Below are 10345 nucleotides of genomic sequence, written 5' to 3'. Positions count from 1 at the left end.
GGCATGCGTCGTGACATTGTTAGTAGGACTAACAACCCTCTCGAGCGCTTTCACCGGCATCTGAACGGGAAGATCAAAGCTCCACACCCTGCCATGAGCATCTTCGTCGACACGCTAGAGCGTATTTCTCGCGAATATGTGGCGCAGCGTGTTGCTATCCAGCCCGGGCTCGTCAGGCCACCTCAACGGAAACGTTTCCAGCTGCCGCGTGCGCCGCAGTTGCCTGAGGTCGGCGACATCGTGGATTCGGAGGAAAGCGAAGACGAAGACGAGCAGCCTACCATCGCCACGGATGACCCTGCATCCTGCTCAAGTGCGCCGGGTTCAGAGGACGACGCTGCTGAGATGGATCACGATACGGCAGACTACAGTCCAGATAACTCATTTGACTACGACGGCGATGCATCAGCAATTGTATAATGGTGCGGAAGTCGGTATCGTTCAGGATGGCGTTGCAGCAGAATTGATATAATGCATTTACTTAGCTTCTTGATCGTTTGTGAATTACATGTGACCTCATTCCCTTAGGTCACGTGACCAAAGTAAGGATTTGACACGTGACCAAAATGTAGGATTGACCTAAAAATCCGGCTACCGCGGTTGAAGGCATTGAGCTCCCTCATCTCCTCCTCAAATATTATACGTCGTCGAGATGTCACTTCAACCTTGACGATCGAGCCATTCGTAGCGTGGTGTCCCTCAAGCATCCGATCAAGTCAGACAAGTATTCTCGTAAGGCGATCGTCTTGATAGGCCAACGACGTAAAGACCCGCCGTGGTCAGACACCACTACACCATATTTTGTAATCGACAAATGTTGAAGACCGGGACATGCCGAAGACAGCGCGGATAGATCGATACCCATCGACGCTGCAGCGTCGTCGTTAGCAAGTAGTCTTAACGAACGCAGGCCGCGGGTTACCAGCGTCAGCAACTCCATCAGCACAGCAGGGGTCTCGAACGTGACAAAGTTTAGTGCCAGCGACCCGCTAATTCGTCTCTCTCTGCAAACTGGATCCTCAGGATCGGGTGTAAATTTCACGCCATGTTCAAGTTTCGCATGGCACATTCCGTATCCAGGGACGACGAAGTTGACCCAGGATCCATTATATGTTGGGTCGTAGAGTGCTCGGAAGGGACGGGCTCTAGATAAAACAAAGCTATTGCCACTGCCATCATTTACTCCAGATGGATACAGCTCGGTCCCTTCTCGAATGTCCACAAACCCGTACGCGTGGGAGCCCCTTCCATTCGCTTCTAAGATTGGGAGAGGATAGTTGTTCTGAAGTACTGCGGAGAGGGCTAAAACATCCGACTTTTTCAACTTACCACCGAAATCGTGACTACCGTGACAATGGTGTCTGAAGATCCACAGCACAACGCGTATATCAGCCAGGGCCATCGCTCCGAGCTTACTGAATTGTATGTCACATCTGCCTCCGTTGAAAGATCAGCGACTGCCGAGCAGATTGAGCTAAGCATCCGATCGCATACCCCAGAGCATCATAGGTCTAGTTCTCGAACTCTTACTGGAATTCCATATCTGCTATAGAAAATCAGTTCACCCCCGCATACCAACGTGCTCAGCAAAAGACCAGCATTCACCATGGCTTGGTGTGAATTAATCGTAGCATTTTCGAGGTCCAGTGAAAGGTATTGTGTTGCGGTTCTAGTCAGTGCAACCGCCAGCTCTGGGACGACTGGATCGACCCAATTCCGTATCACAGCGTACACAGACTCACACCAACCCTCTCCTTAACGTGGCGGGATCGAAGGAGCAGCAAGCGGAGCTCCACCACAGCCCGTAGCCAGCTCCACAATTGGAGGAACATTGGCATTGAATAGTCTTCGAAGTTGGACACGAGGAGAAGTCGATAGGTCTGCAGGTTCGTCGGACTTCTGCCTGCCAAATACTTTTGATCCTCCTAGTCTAGCCGTCCAATAAATCGCAGACCGCTCATCCTCACTCGTTTTAATATACGGGTCCACTCCCATTGCCTCTAGGTTTTGGACAGCTGCAAGAAACCCAGGCGAATACCCCCACGAACCATCCGAAAACCCGAGCAAAGCGCCCCACGTGACTGGAATCTGGGGTATCTTTGACGACGAACTCTCAGCGAGTCGGAACTCCCATTCTGGAAAGTAAACGGACGGGGTTGCAGTTCCCGCGAAAACGAGCTTATTGCATGCTTCATTGTCCACAACCGAGAGCAGTGTGAACAGCTCCATGTCCTCCCGAAGCTGCTGTAGCCTCCTCGAAGCTTGCGCACTGCACTGGTCTCCCGAAATTTCAAGGTAAATGCTTTTCCCTTCAGCCAATGGGTGCCGGCCTGGAACGACAAACGCCACTTCGAGAACCGATTCGGAGACGTGCGCAGATCCTTCTCTTGAATTGTCGCGCAATACAGAGCGCCAAGGCTCCAGAAACTCCCACGTAGTCGACATGTCAATGTATCGGCAAAGCTCCAAGTGACCTTCTCGAAGCTGACAGTCGAGTAGCATCAATCTTGCTCGATGAGTCGTTCAATCAATCACTTGTGTCGAGCATTCGTAAGACAGTTTGACGACAGAGCAAATCTAGGGATTGGATTGGCTAATACGTGCTGTTGCTACAGTATTGTACTGAGGTGAAGACGACAGCGACTGCGTGCTGGTAAGTTGGTCTTAGTCTCTCTTGCTCCGTTTCCGGTGTCTATAGTACGAGCGTTTGCGTTGTCGGCGTGCTCTGCCTCTCTAACTAGACGCAGAATAGTCGCGACTTTCAGTTGGGTTGGTCGGCGGGTATGACGGCCTACACCCTTTCTCACCGAATGAGTCCCATAGTTTTTTTCGTTGTCAGCATTTCCCAAGGCGCGGGCAAATGCCTTGCGAAACCGGTTGCGTTGCAGGGAGCCTGGGAACAGCGGACCGGTGCCTTGGCGAGGGTAGCACGCCCAATAGGCCCCTAGCGCGGTGATGCAACATGTCCATGGAGCAAATGGGTTGGCGTAGACGTGTCGGGGGTCTTTTGGTCCTTTACCATCTTGATTCGCCTTGCTCTTATGAAAGACGAAGCCGATGCTGTCGTCTTCGTTACTCATGTGCCCGGTGTGAATAGTTTCGACCGACTGAGATCGGCACATCAGATTCCACTGCACCGTCAGAAATAGGTGGGCAAACCCACCGTCATTTAGCACGAGCATCTGCTTACACACTCGCTCGTACACAGAGTACGGTAGCGCCATTTCCCCCGCCATTTTTGCCTCGCCGGCACTTCCTTGGTTGCGCTCCGCCTCGATGCGCTTGAGCCCAGCGAAAAAAGTCTTCATATCGTCCATGTACGCAGCAGGGAGAGGAAGCTTCTTCTGTCGGTAAATGTCCTTGACTGCGCTCCTATAACCACTGAGTGTGGTCACCTTCAGCTTCTTCTCAGTGGCATTCATCTTAGCTAGCAAAAACGCCTCGAAATCTTTGGGAGTGAACATGGAGATGTCAATTTCACCACCAGGCTCGAAATACCGGTCTGCATCGGCCTTAGACTCGCGGATCCACGCAGCTATCCCGTGGCGATAGCTGCGGTATGCACGCTGCGTTCTCGAGGTCGTACACGCGCGGCGTACATTCTCGGCTCTAAGAGCGTCACTGGCGCGGGATGAGGGATCCATGCCGCTGTTCGTTGGCTGCCCGACGGCAGTGCTGATGCCTTTGGGGGGGTGGCTGCTCTGCGGACGTGGCTGGAGGCATGGGAAGGACGGCTGAGTGGAGGATGGGGAGGGGTCTGCTCTTCGGGGTGCTGTACGAACTGAATAGGCTTTCAGCCAATGGTACGAGACAAATACGTGTACGACAAACTGTCTTACGTTTCAGTGGACAATTAGCAATGTAGTCAGCTGTATACAAAAATCAAGATAGTGCCAAACTGCGTTGATTGGAAAACGTAAGACGCAACGTCGTACGGCAGTACTCTGAAGACAAGTATCGTCTTATGAAAGAGCATGAATCGCCAGTGTAAGCTGGACATGCGCGACCTTCGACGCTAAGTACGATGCGGTACACAGCGAATTCACAACATTTGCGAAGCTGGCGTGTAGTGGCGCCACTAAAGAACGGGACCAAGAACTACGTAGTTTGGAATGCAGAGGGTGAGCCGTTCTACTACTGGCAACATCCTGAGCCCGATATGTGGTTTCGCCTTGATACCTGCAACGTTGCTGCTCGTACTGTGAACAAGAACTCAGCATGCAAGCCAAATAACCAAAAATAAAATATGACAATCCTCTTCAACTTCGAGCCAGCCGGTTGCGTGTCAACAATAGCGCCGCCCTCCCATTGGCTAAGAAATGCCGTGTTCGTAACGGTTTTCAACTGCCAGCAGCACCGCTGATTCGACTGACTGTGCCTGTGCCCCTTGTCAGGCAGGAAAATGCGCTCGGCGGAGGAGGAGGAGGCGGACGCAGCGAGGGCAAGTGGTACACACGACAACACCAATGAGAATGCGGTGGACGTGGCGGCGTTGACGTGCGCTCTCGACGCGGGGCAAGTGGACGTGGCGGTGCATTGGCTGCAGCTTCTGCTGCTGGAGAACGGAGACCGTCACCAGCAGCCAACCAAGCGCAGGAAAGCACTCAACCGCTCTCGAATTCGACGACTGAAGACGCTACAGAACGCAGTGGTGCAGATGCTCAGTGACCACGACACAGACCGAGAAGAAGACACCCTCACACTTCGTCCGGGACTGGCCAAAGCGACCTGCGAGCTGTCGTACTCGCAGCTGCAGATGTTCGCGTTGCAGAGGATGCAGCCATCTAGCACGGCTTATAATGTGGTTCGAGCGCTGCAGTTTTGCGACGTTCCCTTGGACTTGACCGCGTTGGAGAGCGCCTGCCACGCATTGATGGCCAAGCACGAGGCCCTACGGACATGCTTCGACGCCGACATGAACGCTGGAGGACAACCGCGACAAATCGTGCACCCTTTGACCTATTTTCAAGGCAAATTGGGGGTCTTTGGAGTGATCCAAAGCGAGTTATTAGCTTCTCGCTGCAACGAAGACTCGTCGAGGGATGGAGAACTTGCTGCACTTGTGGCAAAAGTGGTGGACGAACCCTTTGACTTGGCACACCAAGCTCCAATTCGCGTATACGCGCTCGTTAGCCCAGATCAGAGCCCAACATCGCAGTGGGTTCTAGCTGTAGTGCTGCATCACATCGTGACCGACGCAGCCTCCAGCCAGATCTTCTGGAACGACTTTCATGAGCTGCACAATCGGTTCCGACATAGCGATGATGCCATGGTTTCGAAGACGGAATTCATTCAGCAGTTGGAGACTCAGGCCTCTAGCGGCTCACGTGTGACGTACCAAGACTTCGCAGTGTGGCAGCGCTTTCGAATGCGCTCCGGGATAATGGCGCCGGCGCTGCAGTATTGGATGCAGCAGCTCACTGAGGGTGGTGCACCCCCGCTTCTTGAGCTTCCGTTCGACTCGGAAGCAGCTATATCTAGTGCTTCTGACGAGCCTAAAGCGCCTGGATCGACCACTACAGAGGGCGACGTAGTAGTTTTCAGATCGACTCCTGCGCTGCAGAAGGCCTTCTCTGCACTGTGTCACGCCCAAGGCGCCAGCATGTTCATGGGTCTTCTCACCGTCTTCTACCTCCTGATCGAGCGCTTGTCCGGTCAACAGGATTTCGTTATCGGCGCTCCCTCTTCAGGTCGTGTACGTGACGAGCTCCAGGACGTTATGGGCTACTTCGTCAACACACTCCCGTTGCGGCTTGGAGTAAAATGCAGTGAGGTTGCGGACTTCACTGGCTTCCTGGCCTCTGTGCGTGAGGTGGTGCTCGGAGCCTATAACCACATGGAGATCCCCTTCCACAAGGTCCTAGAACACTTGCGAGCGACAGCTCAGAGCAACCGCGACGTGGATGGAGACGCTGAGCGACGATGGCAACATCCACTGTTCCAGATCATGTTCTCATGGGAGAACAGCGACGACGACATCAATGCTGACTCGTCTAACGCCAATAAGCACATGGAGCTCTCGCTGCCTCACCACTCGGCGAAGTTCGACCTCATGCTGTCCATGCGCTATCGCCAACTCAAGGGAGGAGCTGCAGGGGACCGTGTATTGGAAGGATCGATGGAGTACCCCACCGCCCGATTTACTCGGGGCACTGTCGAGCGATTCACGGGCTACTATCTGACGTTATTGGAGCAGGTCACCAATGCCCCAACGGCTGTAGTGCGATCTCCAACCATTTGCATGTTGTCCGAGGCTGAACGAAGGCAACTCGTGTCCAAGTGGGGGATGCCGAAGCCTCCCTCTTCGTCATACGATAAACCGTCGAGTTTCCTGGACGAGTGTTTATTTTTCCAAGTGCAGAAGACGCAGCATAGTCCTGCACTGCACTTTGAAGGCACGGAATGGACGTACCGAGACCTGTGGGAACAAAGTGGACGCGTCACGCGTGCACTGTGCATGCTCGACCTTCCAGGTTGCGCTGCTGAGCTGCATATCGGACTGCTACTGGATCGAGGGCTGCAAAATATCGCAGCTATGGTGGGTACTTTGCGGTTGAAAGGGGTCTTTGTGCCGCTGGACCCGGAATTTCCACGTGAGCGTCTGCGCTACATGGCAAGAGATAGTGGGCTTCAAGTGATCATCACACAGCAGAAACACTATGAAGTCGCTAGGTATTTGTCGGCCTCGGTGACTAATGGCTCTGAAGATGCCGACGATCTGTCGCCGTGCGTCCTGTGCTACGAAGACGTCGACGCCCTGACTTCGCTCTACGGGCACTCACGAGACGACATTCGATCCCAGAGCCGAGACTCGCGAGACCCTCATAAAGCCGCCGCATACATCCTCTACACCTCTGGGGTACGTCTGCAGTACTGTACACTTGATGAGCAGACCGCCCAACTCATCAAAGGCTAACTCTCTCTACTTTACAGTCGACAGGGAATCCGAAGGGAGTCGTAGTTCCCCACGCTGCTCTCATGACTACGCTCTGGTGGACAGTGCGGACCTACGAGGTGACTTCAGACGACGTGTTCCTCCAGAGCACATCAACAACACTCGACGGTTCACTTTCCCAGCTCTTTTCGCCTCTGCTAGTGGGAGGGAGCGTTCGAATCACTCGTCCGAAGGGCTTGCACGAGCTGCACTACATGCGGAATGTGCTGTTGGAAGCTCCTCACATCACATTCTGTGTGTTCGTACCTTCATACTTCGCGCTGATCGTGGACTTCTTAAGCGACAAGGGCGACAGCTTCCCTACCTCAGTCAAACACGTTGTGCTAGCGGGCGAGGCCTTCCCCATTGAACTGGCAAGGCAGTTCTACCGCAAGTACCAATACAGCACGGCGTGTCTAGTCAACGAGTACGGACCGACTGAGGCTTCTATCACGTCAACAGCGTTCCAGCTGCCTCGAGAGCTGGCAATGCAGAGCACTTCGAGTATCATTGAGGGATTACAGAGCGTTCCGATCGGAAAACCCATTGACGATCACCCTGTCATTGTACTCGATGCTCAGCGACGGCTAGTACCAGTAAACGTCCCTGGCGAGCTTTACATTGGCGGTGTAGGTGTTGCAAGAGGCTACTGGCACCGTCCTGACCTCACTGTAGAGGCTTTCATTGCTCACGAGGATCTTCACGAAATCGCATCGATAGTCCCAAAGCGTGGACGGAGGTGGTACAAGACAGGGGACTTGGTCAAGTGGTTGCCTAGTGGAGATCTCGTCTTCCTTGGACGCACAGACGCTCAAGTGAAGCACCATGGGATGCGGATTGAGCTGCAGGAAGTGCGCAATGTGCTGCTACGGTACTCGAGTATCAAAACGGCTGAGGTACTGTCCATTTCTCAGCCGAAATCTCCTGGAAGAAAGCAGCGGCAAACCTCCTCGAGCTCGTTGGTGGCTTTCGTTATGCTAGTCGACTGCGTCAACGACGGATCAACGGGAGAGGAATATATTGATAAGCTCCGCGTCTACCTCCGTGATCGTCTGCCAGTGCACATGGTGCCTCAATCCATTCGAGTCGTAAGTAGCTGGCCACGGACACCTAACGGGAAGATCGATCTGCGCGCTCTGGCTGGTTGGGCTGGCGCACGGTCGAGTAATAGTGAGCCATCAAACCGTGGAGGAATTACTTCGAATGGCTCCACAGTCACGGTGCAATTGGCGATAGACATATTGCGGCAAGTTTGGATCCAAGTTCTCGGCCTCGACCACCTCAACGACCAAGAAAATGATGAAGCTGAGGAGCTCGAGGATCGACTGATGACCCGCTCGTTCTTTGAGTTGGGCGGTGACTCTCTGGCGGCTATCCGTGCTATTGCTCTTGCTCAAGCGCGGGGGCTGTCGTTGTCTCTAGAACAGTTCTTCCGTACATCCTCGCTGCCAGAAATGGCCAGCAGTGCTGCAGCTTCTATGGTGGATTTACGTGGATGGTCATCGCAAACGCTGGTGCCGCTCAATTGGCCTACGACCAAGTCGTCGGACGTGATGCCGACTCTGTTCTTGTTCCATGACGCTGACGGCACAGTGTGGAAATTGCTGGAGTTAGCTAGACAACTGCCATTCCCAGTCATCGGTGTTCAAGCTACCACTGATTCTGACGCTATTGCTAAACCACAATCTGCCAGCGTTGAAGAGCTCGCCAGAGGTTATTGGGACAACATCCGCGAGCACCAACCTAAAGGCCCCTATGCTTTTGGTGGGTTCTCCTTTGGCTGCCGTGTGGCACACGAGGTATCACGTCTAGCTGTGAGTCAAGGGCATGATATCTTGCCGCTTATTCTGCTCGATGGTCTCCCCTTCGAGGTGCCTTCCACCCATCAGCAAGTTACCAAAGCCAAAAAGGCAGCGGCTCGGATCCGAATTGAAGAGTACGCGGTCGAAGCATTTAGCGACGAGCTACTCCGACCTCTGGGGGTAAATTACCGCAGGTTTTGCGCCATGGAGGAGACCTACCAACCCTATACGGCTGCTCAAGTGGAGACGGGGCGTAGCTCTGAGCCGCCGATCTGGCTGAGCGCGGACTTGTACATGACTCAGCGCTGGAATGCAGACGTTTCTCAGTATCGAGCTCTGGGGATTGATATTTCCACGGGCGTCACTCTACAAAACTGTACGCACCTAAACATGCTTCGCCACCCCACCGTTGAAGTGATTGCGCGGCATATCCGGCAACGCGCCAGTATGAAATAAACGCAACAAGATGCACCTACAAATACTACAATTGTACATCACCTCATAGATGACTCACAGATTGATTGATTGACATACACTAACAGACCATTCCAACAGTTTTGCTGCAAGGTTTGACGTCTTGGAGAAATTAAAATGCCCACATAAGATGTGAGTATATTTAATTCGCAGTTCGAAGAACTGTGTTAGGCGGCCTAGGCGAGTTTGCCATCGAGCGACAATCGCGCTACAGTCAGGCGACATCGTTACAGCACGCACAATTCGGCGGAGAAGCTGCTTATCAACGAGCTCATTGTGTCATTAAGCGTCTAGGGAGATAACGGAGATTACGGGAGGCACCAATGTGAGCGCAGCACACGTGTTATTTGTTTTAGAATTAAAATTCTTTACTGTTTCTTTTACTTTCAAATAATGCCGGGCAGATGCTGCGGCTGCGAAGCAGGCGCCGGAGATGGCCGCTACTAAAGTATACTTCGAAGTACTTCCTACTCAAAATATATTTAAGAAAATTACCTTCGTAGTGCCCTGGTCGCACTTTTATTTTTTGAAAGTATCGGTGCTGTCGGAATTCTATATCGCTCTGAGAACTGCGAATCCCCCGAACCACCAGTCCGGGTACCCCGAATATTATTTGAGTGTGCACTTTTTGAATTTGAGGGTTAACTTGAAAATTTAACACTATACACGTCCAATAGGTTTTCGAGAGCAGGAATTTATGTGGAACAAAGTGTATCGCGCAGCTTACCGCTCGCAAGTGTCCATATGTTTAATTATCTTACTCGCTAGAATATACAGCCCTTGTCAGTCGTTATCTTGGAGTGCACGAGGACGCACCGCACTCGATGAAATCGAGCGGCAGCCGCTGGCGTCGATATGGTTTTCCAGAGTTGGGTTCGTCAGAGTGAGCATAGAAAAACCTGAGACGGAGCCGGAAGCCGTCAACGCTTTTCCCTTGCTGCTCTTGAGCTAGCACACGCAGCGGTTGTAGTTGGTCCACGTTCACCCGGGCGCATCCAGAGCAGCACCCGTCAGGGAGGATGTTAGCGCAGCATCCTACATCAGCACCACTGAACTTATGACATGTCCCCAGTCTTGACACTGCCGCCACCGAGCCGGAACCGCCGAGCAAGCCGACGCAGATAATTAGCAATTT

The 10345-nt window shown here is 53.0% G+C and overlaps 5 protein-coding genes across 5 annotated transcripts; 2 read left to right on the top strand and 3 right to left on the bottom strand.

Moving 5' to 3' along the window:
* On the top strand, positions 1-261 carry PHYSODRAFT_432070 (hypothetical protein; the record flags this gene model as incomplete). Its single annotated transcript, XM_009532262.1, has 1 exon — positions 1-261. A coding segment is annotated over one exon (261 nt), but the record flags the coding sequence as incomplete, so codon positions are not given.
* Positions 262-655: 394 nt separating this feature from the next.
* On the bottom strand, positions 656-2445 carry PHYSODRAFT_302857 (hypothetical protein; the record flags this gene model as incomplete). The annotated part of the gene is made up of 5 exons (XM_009532261.1): positions 656-1282; positions 1330-1457; positions 1495-1543; positions 1576-1700; positions 1761-2445. 5 exons carry the CDS (start codon positions 2443-2445, stop codon positions 656-658), a joined length of 1614 nt encoding a protein of 537 aa, XP_009530556.1.
* A 288-nt stretch (positions 2446-2733) lies between these two features.
* PHYSODRAFT_334919 (hypothetical protein) lies at positions 2734-3644 on the bottom strand (the record flags this gene model as incomplete). The annotated part of the gene is made up of 3 exons (XM_009532260.1): positions 2734-2791; positions 2875-2944; positions 3020-3644. The coding sequence occupies 3 exons, from the start codon at positions 3642-3644 to the stop codon at positions 2734-2736; spliced, it is 753 nt and encodes a 250-aa protein (XP_009530555.1).
* Positions 3645-4402: 758 nt separating this feature from the next.
* Positions 4403-9192, top strand: PHYSODRAFT_514675 (hypothetical protein; the record flags this gene model as incomplete). Its single annotated transcript, XM_009532259.1, has 3 exons — positions 4403-6859; positions 6934-8415; positions 8476-9192. The coding sequence occupies 3 exons, from the start codon at positions 4403-4405 to the stop codon at positions 9190-9192; spliced, it is 4656 nt and encodes a 1551-aa protein (XP_009530554.1).
* A 997-nt stretch (positions 9193-10189) lies between these two features.
* PHYSODRAFT_451279 (hypothetical protein) lies at positions 10190-10345 on the bottom strand (the record flags this gene model as incomplete). Its single annotated transcript, XM_009532258.1, has 1 exon — positions 10190-10345. A coding segment is annotated over one exon (156 nt), but the record flags the coding sequence as incomplete, so codon positions are not given.

This window comes from Phytophthora sojae (genome assembly GCF_000149755.1).
Source record: "Phytophthora sojae unplaced genomic scaffold PHYSOscaffold_6, whole genome shotgun sequence".
NCBI lineage: Eukaryota > Oomycota > Peronosporomycetes > Peronosporales > Peronosporaceae > Phytophthora > Phytophthora sojae.
This window is presented reverse-complemented; position numbering and strand designations above follow the sequence as displayed.